The sequence below is a fragment of the Clytia hemisphaerica genome, unplaced genomic scaffold (assembly GCF_902728285.1).
Source record: "Clytia hemisphaerica strain Z4C2 unplaced genomic scaffold, Clytia hemisphaerica genome assembly, whole genome shotgun sequence".
NCBI lineage: Eukaryota > Metazoa > Cnidaria > Hydrozoa > Leptothecata > Clytiidae > Clytia > Clytia hemisphaerica.
This window is the reverse complement of record NW_027103974.1, coordinates 1,598,132-1,617,763: the sequence shown is the minus strand read 5'-3', so window position 1 is coordinate 1,617,763 and position 19,632 is coordinate 1,598,132. Positions and strand designations below refer to the sequence as shown.

Here is a 19,632-nt window from a genome sequence, read left to right as displayed (position 1 = left end):
GACACTGTAAAGGAAAACCGAAACAATAATACCTTTTATTTTAAACACTTTTTAACGAGAAAAAGACTTAAGTTTCGCCTAAGCCTTTTTAGGCTCGGATTTCACTTTAAAACAATTTTAGTATAATAAACTTTATTTCTTTCTAGATGGAAACAGGCCTTTATGTCGAATGATTTTAATGGGGTCTCAAAACAGATATTGGATTATTATATTAGAGACGATAGCTTCGACTTTTCTGGCCAAAGAGTATAATTTAATGAGGTGTGAAAAAAATACTTTCAACAAATACCCACACGAAGCTATGTGTAGGCGCGATAACACCGCCGGCCAGGACTACTTATTTGCACCGTACAAAGTTTCGATTTCCCAACCCGTAGGACTCCCGTACAGCAACTCCAATCATGTTAATTTATCACAAAGTGCTAAGTTACGCTATGAAAAAAAATGCTTCATCTAAACAAAATAACGTGCATTTCATTAGTTGATTGTCTACTTACTAAATTTACATTATAATAAAGAACTTTAATTTAGAACGCTTTGGTGTAACAAATAATATAAACGAATAGTCTATATTTTTTATGGTAAAAAAGTAACATTTTGCATTTGCTTTTGCAAGATCGGCACACATGTATGTATTGATTGGCTATTGATTGGCTATTGATTGGCTTTACCCATGTCTTTATATATTTGCCAAATACAGTAATAACAACATGTTTCGACATTCTCATTTTAGTGCGATCAATCGCTCTCGACTACGTTTGAAAGCTGGCAGTGGTCTTCTCAAACTTGCACAACAAACCAAATACACTGATCAAATTACGGTGGAACAATACCATCAGGTGGCTTTGATAATGCAAGACTCTTGTTGTGAAGTTCGAGACTTTTTCACTACAAAACTTCACAAAGGTTTGGAAACATTGAGGTTGCCACCAAGCTACATGGCTATTTATGCTTTGGCAGCCGTTGATCCCTCAAGAGAAAGAAAACAAAAGGTATACCGCCTGCCCCCTCCCCGAATAAACGCCTCTCCTTAAAGGAAAAATTTTCAATAAACGCCCCTCCTTAAAGGAAAAATTTTCAATAAACGCCCTCTCAAATAAACATCCCTCAAATAAACGCTCTCTTCTAGGAGGGGCATTTATTTGAAAAGCCTTCGAACGTTCTTAACTTTTTGGACCTACCTCCGGGTGCCCCGGCCGAGGTTCTATAAATTAACCCATGTCCGTTCGTCTGTTCGACTGTTCGTTCGTCCGTCTGTTACCAGCTTTTCTCAGGATTGGCTCATTAGTTTTTTCTGATTTTTGGCACAATGATGCGAAATGGTAATGCCCAGAACGTGACGGAGCCCGATTTTTGAGAAAAAATTTATTTGGGCAAATTTGGGCCAAAAACTACCCAAAAATAGGGTTTTTTGGACTTTGTGCAAAATCCTGTCATTACTTTTTTCTGATTTTTTGTAGAAAGATGGAGGGCAAGATTCTCTAAAGAATGGCTGAAGTGGTTTTTCCCGGAAAATTCTTATTCGCCTTAAAAAACGGATTTTCGTATTTTTGGGGAAATTCCCTTGAACCAAATAAGAAAATATAGCTTTTAACAATGTTGACTCATTATTTTTTTCTGATTTTTTGCACAATGATGCAAAATGGCAATGCCTAAAATGTGTCGGAGCCCGATTTTCGAAAAAAAATATATTTGGGCAAATTTGGGCCAAAAACTGCCTAAAAATAGGGTTTTTTGGACTTCATGCCAAATCCTGTCATTACTTTTTTCAGATTTTTTGTAGAAAGATGGAGGGCAAGATTCTCTGAAGAATGGCTGATGTGGTTTTTCCCGGAAAATTCTTTTTCGCCTTAAAAAACGGATTTTCGTATTTTAGGGAAATTCCCTTTAGCCAAATAAGAAAATATAGCTTTTCTCAAAGTTGACTCATTATTTTTTTCTGATTTTTTGCACAATGATTCAAAATGGCAATGCCTAAAATGTGACGGAGCCAGATTTTTAAGGAAAATTATTTTGGGCAAATTTGGGCCAAAAACAGCTTAAAAGGTTTTTTGGGCCTGAATGGTTTAAGTGATTTTCGTATTTGGGGAAATTCCTTTTTACCATTTTACATTATTCAACACACAAGCTTTATTTTTCCATTCTGAATTTTTGTACAATTATTGTCACTTTTTTCTTATTTTCATCTGATGTTAATCATTAGATAGGTCCTTTCAGCATGTTGCTTGTTGAGTTTTAAACTAAAGATGTTTTTATAAAATTCTTATAACTCTATATATTGTGAGTATTTTCTAAGAAACTGGGTATTTTAGAGGTATTTCAAAGTCTCAAAATGTTCTTAGCTTGTTTTTAATATCCGGCCATCGGTCACTTTATAATTGTATCCGATAATAGCACACCGTTATGCAAACGTCATAATTATTACTTTTAACACTTGACCGAAAATCAATCCCACAATCCTTTTCGTCTTAATTAAAAAGTCGTGAAAGTCATTACTTTTTCTTTGTAGTTGAGTGTAATTTGCATGCAGGCGTAGTTAACGCGAAGGGTGATGGGATTGAATTTCGGTCAAACAGAAAAATCAATGTCTATTTTTAGATTCACTGCGGTATGCTATTGAACAAAAAATTTGATCTTGACAAACTTTCAGGTGAAACAGATGATAGTGAAGAATTCGCAAACGCGGAGAGACTACACCAAACAACATTCAAGCGTAGCTTGTAAGAATTTACTTCCTCTTTTTTTCTTCCCATCGTTTTCCGAACTTCTTAAAACCATAAGTTTGTTTTTAAAACGGATTGGAGACATATTAACATAAAACAAAAATTTTATTATGATAACATCATTGATAGATTTTACCATACATAAATACATTTAAGTAAAATACACGTTTTTTAATAAGAATATACTTTATAAGAATATGTATGATGAATACTGGCCAACAAATTAAGAATTTTGTAAAAATACCATCACCGTGGAATTTGGCAACTGAACCTAAGAACACCATTTTTAGAGCATTCTACCATTAAATGGTCAATTATTCCCAGCAATGCTTAAAATGTTCCACAAAATGCCAATTTTATGCTTGAGGTATGTATTACATGCTGGATTTTGGCTGGGTTTGGATTCGGACCTAAGAATAATTCAGGATGATTTTTCCCAAAAAGTTTATAATATTCATGATGAATTAGAAAATATCATCCTTATAAAAAGTGTGTAATGCTTTTAGCGATGTGAGGTACATATCTTACGGTTTTAAGCCAATTTACATAGTTTCCACCCCCTTACATTTAGTTGTTCTGAAACATTATTTTCTCATTGCTTGCTCTAAAACATCAACTATTTTGAATAAACATCTAAAAATTCAAACGGTAATCAAACCATACTGGTACGAATTGGCGCCACCTGGGAAAGGGAACCAAAAAAAAATTTATGAAAAATTGCGAAAAAATATACATTTAAATTCTTCAACTAAAAGAAAGAAAAGAAAAGTCCCAGAAGAGCACTTGGCTCAAAGAAAGAGTAGAATAAAAATATACGAATCAACATATGAATTTTATCATTATACCCGGATGCTAAACTTAGAGTTGCAAAAAAAACGCAATGTTTTTAGATCGAATGGAAGATAAGTTAATTCATGTGATCACAACGGACATGCTCTGTAAAAAGGAACTCTTTCGATAAAATAACACTATTAAATATATTATCCATACATTAGGCTACGTCATATCTTCCTTCGTTTCGAGCGTAAAACTCCGACTCAAGAGTAAGGCCTGAAAGCTTGGAGCTTGTCTATTGTGTACAGTGGCGTTGTGGCAGGGGGGGCCGGGGGGGCATGGCCCCCCCAGCGGAGCTTTTTTGAAGGGGCGCCGAAGCACAAGGGGCGCCAAAAGAGATTTTTTTAAACGCCCTGATCTTAAAAATCATATTTTATGCGCCTTAAATTGCGCCCCAGGACTAATTTTACTGAAATAATTTTAAATTACTTGCAATTTTTTTCGCTCACTTCGCTCGCAATAAAGTTAATTGGTAACTTCTTTGAAATCTAGCTAATTTACAAGTTTTTTTGTGTACCATATAGCATTATTAAATGAAAATCTAACTCCACCCCAAGACCAATTTGCTGACAACAATATTGAAGTTATAAAACATCATAAATTCTTTCACTCGCTTCGCTCGCATTACACATTGTTTCTTTCTTTTCACTCTAGCAAGTGTCAAATTTGTCTATTTTTATTTAGTGATTTAGGGTAATCTTGGCAGTCGATTTTCAAAAATTTTCTAGTCGGCCCCAACCATGGTGGGGCCTGTTTTACCCTTTTCCATTCATCAAAGATATATCTACTCTTATCGAAAAAATTTCCTTCCTCATTATGCCTAGGCAAATGAATTAGTAAAAGTTTAGAAACTGGTGGGTGGGGCGCCACTTTGGAGAATTGGGGGCGCCATTTAAAAAAAATTGACTTTGGCCCCTCCAGAAGAATTTTCCCACAACGCCACTGATTGTGTAGACTATCCATACATATATCCTTCGTCCACTAAATACAGTGTTTAGGACCCAATTACATCACACTTTCTGATTGGACTCTCATGTTATTCATTCGTTACTCTCGAAAATATGATTTCGTGTTTTTGTTTGGATATCTGGCAATCCGGTATGCTTTTCGTCCATATAATAACACCATGATCACTGTATTACTGACAACAATAGCAAGGCATTGTACTATATGGCAAAGTTCGCGGTGAATACAGCTGTCAAAACGAAAGTAGTATAGACTAGGATCATACTTTCGTTCATCACACTTGGGAGATTTCGTTCGCGGAACTCTTGGATAGAGCACAACAACTGAATGAGCAATTCAAAAGCCATAATAATGTTGCTGTGAAAATAAGTGTTAGAACTAAAGTTTCTTTCATAATACTCTTTGAAATGTTCAAGTTCGATCCCATTGATTTTCTTTCTCTTAACCTTTAGACGCCGAGAGACGTACCACGTACGTCATATATACAGGCCGAGAGACGTACCTCGTACGTTTTGATACTGGGGTCCTTTCAAAGTTTAATAAAATAAAGACCAGTTTGAACTTTTCTATTCTGTAAAATTTAGCAGACAGGATAGAGGTGAAGGTTCATTCATTCAAAATTTTACGGGTCCTGCTTTTATACATCTCGAGATATCGGAACTCAATGTCGGTGTATTTTTCAAATGTCAACAAAACATCGTTTTAGTGGTGGACAGAGGTTGTTTGATGGATTTTTGGACTGAAAAGTCATGTTTATGTCTGGTTTTTTCTTGGTTTCAGCATATAAATATCATTATATGAGATAGAGAACCTTTATTGGCAGTTTCTATGTGGTTTGAAGGGGTTTTAGGGGGTATTTCCTGACATACATGCCTATCTCTAGCTCCAACAACTCAGGGCTGTTTTGCCTCAGTTTTTCCACTATTCTGGTGTTTTATTGCTTGAATTTACATGATAGAGAGTCTGTTATGATTATTGTAGTAATTTTACAGGCTTAGGGTAAGTGCAGGGCCAATTTTAGAGCAACGGGACCACTTAATTTACCTGTTGTGGCCAGAGTGTCGATTTTGGTGGAAAAGTGTGCTTCACCGAAACTTAGATTCTGAGATGAAATGAGCTTCTTCAGCCCTGAAATTTCACACAATGGTGGCTTATAACATAAACTAAAACAAAATAATTTTTCTGGGACCAATCTTTACCTTGTACCCACTTTTTTCATTCAATTTGTCAAAACAAAGAAAAAAAGTGAAAAAATCGTCAACATGGAATTTTTACTGTTTTGATTTGAGGCTGTGTAGTCAGGTTTAAAAGGGTGATGAGGCGTCTTTTTGGTATTATCTGAAAAAATAGATCCTTAGCATTTCAAAATGGGTTTACTTTTTACTAAAGCTTTAGCGGTTCAGATTTTATGACATTTTCCGCGAAACCTCCATTTTCATGAAAAAAACAGCGGCAGCAGCGCGCGCTGTTTTTAAAAACAGCGGTGTCTAAAGGTTAACACATCCTTTCTGGTACATAATACTTCTTTCTGCATTTGACACATTAAAAAGGATTCCCAAAAGCAAAAAAAATCTTTCTCGAGATTTTTAAACCAATCAAAATACGGCTACTTTTACCCTAGCGACCAAAACATTTTGCTTAATCCATCGTAAATCAAATACATAAAATAGATATAGGATTGAGTAGGATTGAGTGTCATTGTCAGTTTCCAGGCTAGATTTTTTAATTAGGAAAAATACGAAAAAGAATAGTTTAAGCAAAAATCTTCACTGTCTATTTGAATCTACCTGTGTGTAGGTCTTAAATTGGGGTTTGTTCGTTCTTTGTTTTATTACTTTAGGCGTAGAAACTTTCACGAGCAGAAACTTTCGCGAATTGGGTGACCAAAATGAAAATTTTCACACGAAAAATGGCTTAAAAGTGACAAATGCTAGTTGAATTATTAAAAACGGGTATTACAAGACAAGACATAAAATTGCTATAATTACTAGTTTTTATTTCCATTTCGGAGCATTGTAGATTTTTCGTGAGCATAAACTTTCATTTTGTCATTTGAGTCTATTGATTTCAACCCTTACGGTGCATTTTATTTTCATTTTCGGTGCCACGAATTGTGCGGTGCGAGAGGCGACTCTTTAATAATATTCAAAGAAATTTACTTTCGCGAAAAAGGCCAAATTTCGCACCGCACAATTCGTGGCACCGAAAATGAAAATAAAATGCACCGTAAGGGTTGAAATCAATAGACTCAAATGACAAAATGACATTTTATCTTTATTGTAAGGGTCCGATTTTAAAGGCTCAATTTGGGTCGTACATAAGGTCGTTTATAAATCGAGTACCCCCCCCCCTCCCCCGAGCTATTATTCTGTCAACGTCCAATGACCGAGTTGCGGTTTTGATGGTTCTCCTGCAGTCAAAGCACCTTCAGATTCATAGCTCAATTTTCAAGCGGTCGATGATCCAGACTAACGATTGTGAGGGATTTGCTGTTGAAGTAATCAATCTCTTCGCTTCATTTCAGCCAAACCTTATGCAGTATTACCAGAATACAGTCTACCATACCTGGTACATTTGTTAGCGCATCACCCAGACTTCAACCATAAAGACAATGAATCTTTACTGGAATGTAAAGAGTAAGTTTTATTTCACAATATTCAAATTTTAACACCCTGTAAGATTTTTGAATTTTAACTGTAATAATATCGTGCGGCCACCTCCTTAGTTAGCTTTATGTCTACGAGTGTGGTCGCGAGTCTCGTTTTTAAGACAAATGAATCATTTACTTGCTTACGATATTCTAGTCTAGACCTTTTCTTGATAGGAAGCAAGATTTCATGTTTATTTAAAGAACAAATTTAGCAGTATTGAGTGACGTCGAACAGTTCTTATATTAGATTGTTTAATCGAGTGTATTTTTCCCTTCCATTACGTATTAGTTTGAGTTGCTAGTGAAGTACCCAACTCTCCATTTTCAGATATTTATGGTACTTCTTGGAACCTATCCTTGGATCAAAAGCAGAAAACTATAGTTTTCTGAAGAAATTACTGGAGAACATAAAACGAACAAAAGACGCCTTAGCTGGTGATGACCAAACTGTCAATGAGGTAAAGATTGTGCTTTGTCCGTTAATTTTTTAATCAAACAGAACTTTAAAAAAACCATAACTAAAAGATTGGCAAATTCAAGATTCTGTTTGTCATATTACTCAACAGAAATCGAGACTTGAGACTCACTTTTTATTCCATATTTATTCTTTTTTTAGAAACTTTACGCAGTATGTGACTTGGCGATAGCCTGCATAATGCAAAAGGTATGTTGTTTTCTATTGTTTAAAAACTCTCTCAAAAAAAATAAAATTTTCTTCCATCAGATACCATTATTCCCATAACTTCGAATTTCCAACCTAAATTTTTATTCGGTTTGGGTAAAAAAACAGGATAATTGAATCGAAGCGCTGCTAGTTCCAGACCGTTTGGGTTTGACTTTAATTATCTTTACAGTTGGAAATTTTCTTTTGATACGATTCTCTTTTAGACACAGACGTTTACACTGAAGGAATTTCCAGGCAATCTTGTGCTACCCAAGAAATTATTTATTGCCGAAAAAGTAACAACCATCCTTTCCTTTTTTCGGGAACAATGCTAAAATTATCAAAATCGATAACGCTTGTCATTTAAATAAGATAAGAATTGTTTTTGTTTTTTCTCGCCGAAGTTTATCGGGAGCTGGGATTTACGGGGGTCGCGTAATATATTTAGAGTCTTTTGAAGAAAAAACAACGATGATAACGGGGCAATGAGACTGCTATTTACATATGGTATTGATAAATCTTTTAAGCTTTAACGTTAATTTTTTCTGTCCATCCATAGAATTCAGCAGCAAATTCAAAATCGTACCTGCCAAAGAATTTCATATTCTCGCCAAAGGTTTGAATACATTATTCTCTTGTTTTTTATGTATATACACGTTCCCTGGGCGAATAAAGAAGACGTTGTGTAGCAAAATGTTCTTGTTGTGAAAAATGTTTATTGATTCTTTGTATGCAGGTCATCTGATACACGTTTTTTATAAGAACGTCCAAGATTTTTAAAGCCTTCGGATGCTCTTAACTTTTTTAGTTCTAAGCCTAAAACATGTTTTTATTTTTACCATCTTATGAGTATTTTTGTGCAACTTCCTAAGAAATTAGGTGGTTTAGAGGCCGCAATGCGTTAAAATGTTCTTGACGCCTTGTTCTTGTAAAAAAACCGTGTTTCCATTTTGTTGCTTCTTGTATTTTTAGAAAATAAAGTCTACTGCCACGGCAAACGAAACGAAAAATGTCGCTGTCAATCAACAGAAAAAGTATTATATTTGATTTATGCGACAAAATCAATTATTGTGTATCTGTTTTCATAATGCTCAATCCTAGAATTACATTCACTTTATTTTAGAAGTTTCAATCATTAAAAGCTTGCTAACTGAAATTTGATACCGGTCCTTTTTGATAGGTCTGGAAAACGCCCAGCAAAACGCTCGAACCCGGAAGAAGTAGTTTCTTCCTCTGACGACGACACACCCTTATCGACCCCTGCAAAGAAGAGGCGCGCAGCCGCTCCTAGCAGTAAAAGTAAAAGCTCATCAAAAAAGAAAGACGAATCTTCAACCAAAAAGAAAACGAAAGTGGTTTCATCAAACGTACAAGCAGCAAAGAGAAACTTAAACGGCTCACCTAAAAAGAGCGCGGCGAGCCCAAAGAAAGTTACGAAAACTTCACCTTCTAAAAAGGACACTAAGAAATCGAAAGAGAATAGTTCACCTCGTAAAGTAGCGAAAAGTATACCGAAGCGAGCATCTCCGAAGAAGCGAGTGACAAGTCCACGGAAGAATGGTAGTACGAAACAAGCGAAAATCGATTCCTTCATGAACGGCCACAAATCTTCGTCGAGTGAAGATGAAGATGAGGATAGTATCGTCACGGCGAGTGAAGAAAGTAGTCAATACACAGCCATCAATGATGAACGACCTGCCCGTAAAAGGTATTCCATAAGTCCCGGTTGATTTCTTTCTCGTGCCGTTGCCATTGCAGTAAAGTGATCACATCGTCAATCATATGCATTTAATATATCCATTCACTTTAAGTGTGCACTAATCATCGTTTTCCTTACCAATTTTCAAAGAACGCTTCAATCTTGACATATTATATACCGTTGAAAAGATAATTCAGAGCACTATAGATTTTTAAGAAAAGTGATTACAAAAATTTGAGAAAATGCAGAAGAAAAAAATGAACCTATTATCCTTTGGTGCTAAAACCTTCATTTTTGGTACAGAAGTACTTTGAAGTCTCCTGATTTCAATTGTATTGTTATTTTTCCTATAAATTTCTTGCGTCGAAGGTTACTGCCTCTTGGAGTTAATTCGTTGGAGTTGAAAACCCGTTTTTTGCTGTGTTTTTTTTCACTCCCACGGGCTATCTCTGTACCAAAAATTTTTTTCTTCTTCACTTTTTATCTTCATTTTCTAAAATGCTTTGAATTCGTTTTCTTAGGAATTGTAGTGCTCTATATTATCTTTTCAACGGTATAGAATATGTTAGAATTGAAGCTATCGTTGCATAATTGCAAGCAAAAATAAAATTAGTGAAAACTTAAAGTGAATAGGATATAGATTCATGACACGAGCTAACGATTATGTACGCTTTCAAGACAAGACAAGACCAAACATACACCTTCCCAAGTGACATTCTCAGTAAATTGCCTTATACCTTTTATAAGGAAAATAGGTCAAGTAAAAGTGATCTCTTATATGGCCCTTATATTCCTCGATAAGGTATGTAAGAAAAACAAAAACTGTTAGAATAACATATTCAATCATATCTCAGAATTCAACATCATTTCTGAAGTTTTCTTTTTGGACCTACCCCGGTGGGGTGGAGGTCCTATAAATTAACCTTTGTCCGTTCGTCCGTTCGTCCGTTCGTTCGTTAGTTATTAGCTTTCCTCGTGATTGGCTCATTAGTTTTTTCTGATTTTTTGCACAAAGATGTGTAACTATAAACCCTCGAATGTGACGGAGCCCGATTTTCGAAAAAAAAATTTTTGGGGCAAATTTGGGCCAAAAAACGGCTAAAAAACGGGTTTTTTGGACTTTGTGAAAAATTGGATCGTTAACTTTTTCTGATTTTTTGCATGAAAGTAGGGTACCATCATAGGTAAAAGATGGCTCAAGCAGATTTTTTCAAAAAAATTTTGTTGGCTCAAAAAACGCATGTTTATCTATAAGAATCACTATTAATAAGCATACACCAATGTTCTTAGTTAAATTACTCAATTTCTTTATGAGATAGATGTTTTTTTTGCTCATGAGAGCTTACTTTTGAAGAATGTGTGTGTTTAGACATGAAATTTTGGTTTCTTTGCGTGTTTTTTATAGAAAAACTGGCCAAATTCGATATTTTTTTATAAGCACATTATCAATTACTTAGGTATTAGCTTTTCTCGAGATTGGCTCTTTGATTCTTTATGGTTTTTTGCACAAAGATGCATAACTTTAAACCCTCGAATGTGACGGAGCCCGAATTTCGGGAAAAAAAATTTTGGGCAAATTTGGGCCAAAAAACGGCTAAAAAACGGGTTTTTTGGACTTTGTGAAAAATTGGATCATTTTAAGTAGGGTACCATCATAGGTAAAAGATGGCTCAAGCAGATTTTTTCAAAAAAATTTTGTTGGCTCAAAAAACGCATGTTTATCTATAAGAATCACTATTAATAAGCATACATCAATGTTCTTAGCCAAATTACTCAATTTTTTGATGAGATGGATGTTTTTTTGCCCACAAATTCTGGAATATGAAAGAATATTTCAAGAGCATGAAATTTTGGTTTCTTAACGTTTTTTTTATAAGAAACAAACGACTAATTTTAATAGATCGTCACTATTTGTGTTCTGAATGATTGTTTAATGGTCACGTCACGTAGATATCAATTATATATGTGTTAAATGCATAACCAGGTAGGTCCATAAAAGTATCACTTGTTCTCTTTTCTTTTTAGAGTTACTCCATCACCTTCACCCTCTCCCAAGAAAAACCGACGAAAGTAAGATTACAAACTCTTTATACTTGTTTCACACACCCTCACGTAGCCTAGTTAACTAAGCCAGTATTCATGAAGCTAGGACACACGACTAATGGCAATATAGCGTTTTCGGGGCTTTAAAGATTTTATATTTACGGATTTTAAGTTTGCCTTGGAATACTATTATTCAGTCACAACTTACCATCAGATTATTCTAGTACACGTTTTTTCTTTTTTAAGAAACTAGTTTTACCAAGCAGCCTCAATGTTTCTTAAGAAATCGGCCTTTTGAGCCTTAAATTTTTCTTACATGTTTCTAAACTTTTTGACAAAATCAGCCTCTCATTTGTTTTGATTGGAAGGTTCTTAAAAAAACGAATTAAAAAATGTTATTTTCTCATTCTCAGCCTCAGCATGTTTCTTAGATGTTTCTTAGTTTTTAGGCATTCTGAGCCTCATGTTTCTTAAAAGTGTGTTTCTTAAAAAAAAACGTGTACCTGAATCAAATAGCTTAGATTTTTAGGTTTACCCTCACGTGGAAAGTTACTTTTTCTGAAAAAGTTTCCGTTCTGAATTGTTGTTCTTTTCTAATTTCAGCACATCGAAAATTAATTCTTCTCCGGTAAAGGTGAATTTTTGTTTATTTCAACTTGAATCATCGTTACGGTTTCAAACATTTTCAAATGTGGAAGGGAAAAATTACAGAACAGATCGAATTCCTCAAGTGAAACATCCGTAAAATTAAATTCCGCAGAAAAATTTCTAAACAGCAACAGCAATCCTTACATATAATGAAAGTTAGATCCATCGCATGTAGTTTTTTTTTTCAAATCTTCTTTTATATTTTAGACGTTGAAAGAAAGAACGGTACAAGAGGACGAGAAACCCACCCCAAAACTGAAGGTATATATTTACTATAGCATCATAAAACATTCAAATGAGGTCTATTTAGCACGAAACTTACAAAGTACGTTGGTTGGAAGAATAAGGTTTAAATTCTTTACCTCGAAATTGCACTAAAGCCTCAACGGGAATGTGAAGTTTAAGATAAATTAGGCATACTCAGGGAAGGTTTTTAATGTCCAGTGGAGTACCGAAAACAAATCGCTTACAACTAAGGGCAATATTCATTCACTCATCATGGGCCCCGTCAACTACCACTTTTTGGTAGACCATATCATACGTTTTTAAGAGTTACTATTTTAAGCTGGTGTGAGACCAAATCAAACCACAAAAACTATTATATTTTCCCCAATTAGATATCGTTTTAAGGGCTCTGACCATAGTGAATTTTTCATGATTGCCGTGTTTAAAATGTGTTTTCTGACTGATGTAACCAACCAAACTAAGGCATGTTATACATTTTCTGTTAGAAAAACTATTCCTGAATCTGAAAATTCAAAAATTGCATTGAAAAAATTTGATGAAGAAGAAAATGAAGACTTTTGCGAGGAAGAGTATTTCAACTTTGAAGAGCTTAGTTTCGGCGAAGAAAAAACATTTTGAAAATTTTTTCGCATTACATGGTGTATCTTTTACCAAACAATAAAAATTTTTGCGGAAAAATTTTGTAAATGCTTCTTTGTCTCGAAATCTTCAAAATAGTGGTTTTTCATCAATTTTTCATCTGGATTTTGCTTAAAAAAACAGTCATAACTTTTGACACATCTTTTTAGAAAAATTTTCCGCAAAATTTAAAATAGTGCAATTCTTTGCGGGCAGTGTAAAGAAATTTTGAAACAAAAAAGTTAATTACCCATTAAAACTAAGCACTATTTGTAAAAGAGGGTGATGCAACATATTATTAACATCTTTTTAAAGTTCATAACGTCATTTTTGCAATTAAATTCTTAATTACTCTTAAGGGATTCGATTAAAAAGCAATTTGTAAAGGCAATTCTTTGTTAAAAGTGTTAAGGAACCTGAAATATAACTTTTATGTTCAAATACCAAAATCAACTTTTGGACTATGGTCAGAGCCCTTAAGGTGGTTTGAGGGTGTAAAACGTGAAAAATTTTCTTCGTCGCCCAACCATGGTGGGCGACATTTTTTTCCAAAATGTTGGCCCCCTCACTCGAAATGGCTCGCCGGGGCCCATGTTCATTTTTGAATGAAATTACAGTCAACTCTCACTAATTCGAATCTCCTCCATTCGAATCTTTCTATAATTCGAACAAAAGTATTTTTCCTCAGCTAGGAATTAGTATAAATTACATTCTGTAATTCGAAGAAAATTCTTGGTTCCTTGAAGATCGAAGAAGAGAGAGTCATCTGTTGTTTCTTTTCTGTTACATTTAGATTAAACGGAAACCTCGTGCGACACGCCGCTAACAACCAGAAAGTTTCCTCCGGCAATATTTTAAGCGTGTCATTGAAAACAAAACAGATAAGTATTTATTTTTCATGTAAATATTCACAGTCAGGGGATAAACTTTTGACGTAGAAAGGATCTAGTTTAGCCGGTCGGCTTGTTATCGCGTTGTAGCCCTTTTCGCGAAGTACGAAAAAACTCGGTTTTGTGATCGGCCGACTGAGCTAGATCTTGAAGGGTCCCTTTGTACGGCTATTTTTAACTCTTGATATTTTTTAGCAATTATTCTTTCAATAACCGAAAGTGTGGAAATATATTTTGTACATACTAAGCTTTCAGTTTCTTTAAATATTTTTTCTTCCATGAATATATATTTACTTTACCTGTTATTTCCATATCATCATCGTTTTTTCATAATTTTTTGACACTCATATCAGACAATATCGAGTACCTCTCTAAAAATCGGGATTTTTCATCCCGTATCTTGGTTAGTTCCACTTTGATGATTTTCAAAAAATAGAAGCCTTCTAAGTGATTCGACGCAAATTCCATATTTTCGCTACTGCAGGAGCGATTTTTGCCTGTACCAGACGACCACAATAGAGTGATCAAAAAATCGCGTGTTGGTATAGAGATAGGCTAGAGCGATTTTAAAGTGGCGTCAAAAAATCGAATGTTTGGCGCCCGAAAACCTGGAAAAAGTCGCAAAGTGGAATAGACGTTACTGTGTAGAGAAAAAGCTGTGACGTCTAGTATAGGCTAAGCAGACGTTAGATTGAAGTACTCTAAAATGCTAGACTTCACGCACATTCTCATTAAAACATCATCTCTATGTACTTAAATATCATTAACTCTAATACTATTGGTTCTTTAGCTTATATTTAGCAATTTAGTCTTTTCTCCTATTTTCTAGGTACAATATTTGGTCTTTTATTGTTCGCTGATTTTTTACTTTCAAACAATTTGAATGTCCTCGATTTTGAGCAGTTATGAATAAAAGCAACTTTTGAATCTTTATTTTTATTTTTGAAAACCTCCAACCTTGAACACAATACCTCGTTTGTCCGTTGCGAATAAATGATTCAGACCAGGTTTCTTTTCATCCAGAATTCGATAAAATAAAAACTTTTCAAGATTTTCTTTGCTTAAGGTATAAATAACTGTTCCATATGATAAATTGTTTTTTTTAACTACTAGTCATTATAATTTTAGTTATAATATGTAAAGATATGAGATGTTCCTCTGTTATCACATTATAAATACAAGATTATTCAATTATATTGAAATGTTCTTTTGCATAGTGCTGATGTGGGCAGTCACTTCCCCACTTCTCTACAGTCTCAGTGCTCCAGGAAAACAACACTTTCAATAATTTCACATATGTACTTTATGTTTCTCCTCCGCTTTTAGGATAATACATTTGAGTTGGATTGATATGTTCTACTGATTGTTTGTAGGGGTACATTGCCATGTTGGCTACATGAGGTTGTCCCGCAAATGCGGGCATCGGCGGCCAGTTGATGTAAGGTTGCCCTGCAACGTATGCTGCCGTTGCCGGTGGAAAAGCTGTCACATATGTCGGTTGCTGATTGGGTATAAATAACTCTCCTCCACTGAGGTAACCTCCATCTGTGTGTTCTGGTTTGTCAACTAATTGTACTCCACCATTATTGTCGGGCATTAGAATCTTGCTCTGCATCGGTGTTCGATCTCTACGCGGTGACGTGAGACGTCTATTTTGTCCGGAACCAAAAAATCCAGCCTTTTCATCTTCATTAGAATTTGATTTAGTGTTTTGAGAATTTGTTGATTTTGTACGCCGATAAAAGATGAATAAACTTGCAATGATGATGATGAAAACACACGCAACTATACTCGCAATCAATGGAATGTTTATTCCACCGCCACCACTTTTCTTTTCCCCGTCTCCCTCTTCACCAGACCCCTTATCAGGTTTTTCGTCAGAACCTTTTGGTGTGATTATTGTCGGCTTTGATGGATCTGAAATATAAAGATAGATAAAAGTTATGAATTGTTTTTTGGGATAAAGTGGTCTTTATTTTGGGATCGTTTGTAAGGAGTAGGTGAAATCAATGCCATCCATTGGTTGATTATAGGTTTGGCAGTTTGCAGTAGCAAAGCCAAGAGGGGTGCAAAATTTGTGTAGGAGAGCAGATTTTTATGCCATGCGCCCCTCTTAGGTACGCTACTGGTTCGGCAAATTTTAGAAAGGGACACTTTATTGGAAGCAATTATCTTTGATGATACCGTCAATTCAGAATTATACTTACTGCCTTGTGTTTAATTGATTGCTGTTTAATTCTATTATGATGGTATTTTAAAGCAGCTTCAAAATTTGTATTGATTGTTTGGTAAAGACTTACCTCGATATGTGACGTAAGAGAATCGAACTTCTACATCCTGGAATTGTAAACTGCTAAATAAAGTCAAATTCATCCGATTGCCAACTGACGTGAATCGTTTCTGTTGCATGTTTTGATATTGGTTGCCTCCTTCTTTTCCTCGGAATTGTCCAATCATTTTGTCAGGGCTTGCCACAAACACGCTGCCCTGTTTCCAATTGAAGTTAGTTAATTTCTCTACAGTGACTATAATAAGATGATCCTTTTTAGCTTCGAAATTCCAAGTGCACATCATATGTGTTGTGAAATATGTTCTGTATTGACCATGTGTTTCACTGAACTTGCATCCGCAACAATGTTTTGTGCTTTGAGGGTCTTCAGTTGTTGTGGGTGGAGTTTTGGTTACCTCCGCAATACTTCGTGTCGTATCACCTGTTGTTGAAACTAAACGAAAAATACGAAGGCTTGAGTGGAAATTGAAAAAATTATTCTGTTTCTTACTGCGTCGAAAAAAGCCGGCTATAAAGTTACCTAAGATGGCAGGAGAGCCGTTTGTTTGATTGTGTTGGTCACTTCTTCTTTTTTGTCAGAAAGAGACAGAAATTCTCCTAGAAAAACGGGTGTTACAAAGGACTTTCGCCCAACAGTCGGAGAAAACATTTTAAACTGGTGATACGAGGTTTCTTTTTATCAACACCTTTTTCCCATGAGCCAAATGTTTAAAAAAATATTGAGTGCTTACTTTCCTTGCCACAAATATCTTCATTGCATCTTTGAATGACAAGTCCTTCAGGTGGACTGCAAAGGTTTGTACTTAAACCTCTTGTGCTTTTTCTACAAACGCGACTTCGTTCACCAGAACATCCTGCATTACACGCTGACCATGAACCCCATTCGTAAAATGCAGCTAAAAATGAAGAAGAGATAATTGTCTCGTATGTTTTCTTATGTTTTTCGAGGCCAAAGGATACTTGTATCTTGGAAAGACTTAATATGAGGTGCTCGGAGGTTTTGGTTAAAAGAAATTATTTTGGAAAATTCTGGTAAAAGGTAGCAACTAAAGTTTTATTCATCTAAAAAAGTGCAAAGTAGACATTTTTCAATTAATCCAACTATTATGATGCAAGCTTTTAAGAAATTTTTTATTCTGTCTTTTTGCCTCGTGGCTTGTCTTCAATTAGAATTAGACTGAATGACTGTCTGTCCAAGAATGAGAAAAATTTCCGAAAATGGCTGTTCAACATTCAAAGAAAATCATAGCGCAACCGCAAAATTATGAAACAAATTAATCAAATTCTCATCGCTTATCGTTTAAAGCAATTCTATTGCCGACCCATTTGGAGAATAAAATGGGTATTTAATTTTATTGCTTTGATGAATGTCGCTTAGATTTCATATTGCTTTCCAAGTAACTTAAGTTTCGCTTTACTCAGCAATTAGGATTAATATTAAAGATTTCTTTGAAGTGAAGAAGATTGGTCACTCCAGGAAGTCATCACCCGCCTTCAAGGTGATGTCAAAAATTCATAAATGAAGTAGACGGGATACTTTGCATTTTATTTTTTCCGGTGGCAAACCCTTGAGGGATTAACTATCATTTAAGCTGTCCCCGAAAATTGATTGATATTTTAAAACTAAACATACCTTGTGTTGAGACTGTCATGGAAATGAAAGTGACCAAAATAAGAAGAAGGTTCGTCATCGTTTATCTATGAAAGAAGAAGAAGAAAAAAACGTGAAATTCGAAAACTAATCTAGGTGTGTGTGTCCCACAATTATATGATCCCGTAGCGGTATTGTTCTTTCAATTTGCATCCACTTTCAAAAAGGATGAAGATTTAAAATGCTCGCGGAACTAAAGTTGAATAGCTCAGTAATTGTCTATAAAAAACAAAGAAGAGTATGATTAAAAAACAATTAATTTGCTGCACAAAAACTTTTCGGGAAATAATTAATGAAAAAGCGTCAAGCATCCTTCTGACAATGATAAGCATTTTCTTCTCTAAAACTCTTTATATGAAAAAACTGAAAAATTACAGTTCAGTCAGAAAGAATTTGAAATTTAAGGCACAAGCACCCACCGTCTTGAGCAAAGTCCTAGTAGCTAGTAGCAAAAATTTTGATTGATTCATGAAAAATTATTTTTTTCTATCAGTTTTGATTATAAAAAGGTCGGGTAATTAAAAACCTCTTACAACGAACAAATTTTCGGCTTTTTTGGAAATGACGAGAAAATCGTTTCAATTTTTTACGATCTTAAGAATCGACTCGATTTTTGGGGTTTCGCGTACAGGCTAGATCGTCCGATGATATATTCCCAAGCAAATGAGAAAGTGGTATGACTTAAAATTCCCGCCGCATTTAGGATGACGGTTTTTTTTTGTTCTACATGACACATTTTCAAAAATCTGACGGTAGATGTTACTTTCAACCAAATATTTGCGTGAACATAGAAGATTTGCATCAAAGCTTTCGGCTATGTTTTGTTACCCTAGCCTGTACGAAATCCCAAAAACTGTTTTGCAGATTGCAAGGTTTTTATCGCATTGCTTGATAGAATCTGACCAATATTGTTCAACAGCCTAATCAAGATTACCCAAACGCCGAATCGAAAAAGAATTTATATACCTTTTTTGTGCTTCGTTGACCAATTGATTTCTGTTAACCAATTGATTTCTGACCGAAATCTATATTTTCAAAAAATATTATTTGATCACAGTACATGTGCGTGCCACAAACTGCAATCAATCATTAAAAAGAATGTAGCATCAAGACAAAAAGTTATTTAGCTTATTTATTTTTTTCTCTGCGTCGCCTTTCTTTTCAAGTTAATTAAGAAATGCCACGAAAGTGTATCCTTTTTGATGAAACGAAACAATGGCCAGTACCGGACGTCATTAAGCAATACAAACAATACAAATTAATGACCCAATCTTAAGTAGAATCTCCCTCTCTCAGTCGGCAAAATAGCCACCAACATACGTCTGTTTGAAATTATTTTTAACCGATAAGCATAGATGACGTCGACATCGGACTATTTTTGACGATGTCGAAACTTCATTTTAAGGTCATGCCAATATGACGTGAAATATGACCAAATGATTTCTATCGAAACACTTAAAGCCCTTAAAGACATGGTCTATATGTTGACCATTCGCTTAAGTGTGCACTAAATTTTGTTTTGCTTGCTATTCTATAGTCTACACAATAGACAGCTCCAGGCTTTTAGGCCTTACTTAGGAGTGTTACGCTCGGAGCGAAGGCAGATATGACGTAGCCTAGCTATTCTACAGCTAATCGTCAGCCGTGCAAAATTACTCGAATCTGATTGGTTTAGAGGAGTGCGATTAATCGTTAATTGCACTATTACCA

The 19,632-nt window shown here is 35.0% G+C and overlaps 2 protein-coding genes across 2 annotated transcripts in view; one reads left to right on the top strand and one right to left on the bottom strand.

The window, feature by feature from the left end:
* Positions 1–14,294, top strand: part of LOC136810688 (sister chromatid cohesion protein PDS5 homolog B-like) — a gene marked incomplete at its 5' end in the record, with an annotated part of 31,912 nt that extends 17,618 nt beyond the window's left edge. Inside the window, 13 exon segments of the mRNA XM_067067263.1 lie at positions 734–992; positions 2,651–2,720; positions 7,048–7,159; positions 7,502–7,631; positions 7,790–7,837; positions 8,062–8,133; positions 8,397–8,453; positions 8,810–8,871; positions 9,018–9,545; positions 11,562–11,606; positions 12,183–12,213; positions 12,435–12,488; positions 13,885–14,294. Of these exon segments, the coding sequence (XP_066923364.1) occupies positions 734–992; positions 2,651–2,720; positions 7,048–7,159; positions 7,502–7,631; positions 7,790–7,837; positions 8,062–8,133; positions 8,397–8,453; positions 8,810–8,871; positions 9,018–9,545; positions 11,562–11,606; positions 12,183–12,213; positions 12,435–12,488; positions 13,885–13,917 (1,501 nt within the window). The 3' untranslated portion in view covers positions 13,918–14,294.
* A 465-nt stretch (positions 14,295–14,759) lies between these two features.
* On the bottom strand, positions 14,760–19,030 carry LOC136810690 (uncharacterized). The gene is made up of 5 exons (XM_067067264.1): positions 18,889–19,030; positions 17,905–17,969; positions 17,003–17,167; positions 16,282–16,704; positions 14,760–15,898 (listed from the first exon to the last, which is right to left on the bottom strand). Exons 2-5 carry the CDS (start codon positions 17,960–17,962, stop codon positions 15,285–15,287), a joined length of 1,260 nt encoding a protein of 419 aa, XP_066923365.1. The 5' UTR covers positions 17,963–17,969; positions 18,889–19,030; the 3' UTR covers positions 14,760–15,284.
* Positions 19,031–19,632: the final 602 nt, after the last annotated feature.

Coding starts and splice junctions, on each gene's coding strand:
- LOC136810690 (XM_067067264.1), bottom strand. CDS start 17,962: ATGACGAACCTTCTTCTTATTTTGGTCACTTTCATTTCCATGACAGTC. Junction 17,168..17,904: donor CATGACAGTCTCAACACAAG/GTATGTTTAGTT, acceptor CTTCATTTTTAG/CTGCATTTTACGAATGGGGT. Junction 15,899..16,281: donor CTCTTACGTCACATATCGAG/GTAAGTCTTTAC, acceptor TTTATATTTCAG/ATCCATCAAAGCCGACAATA.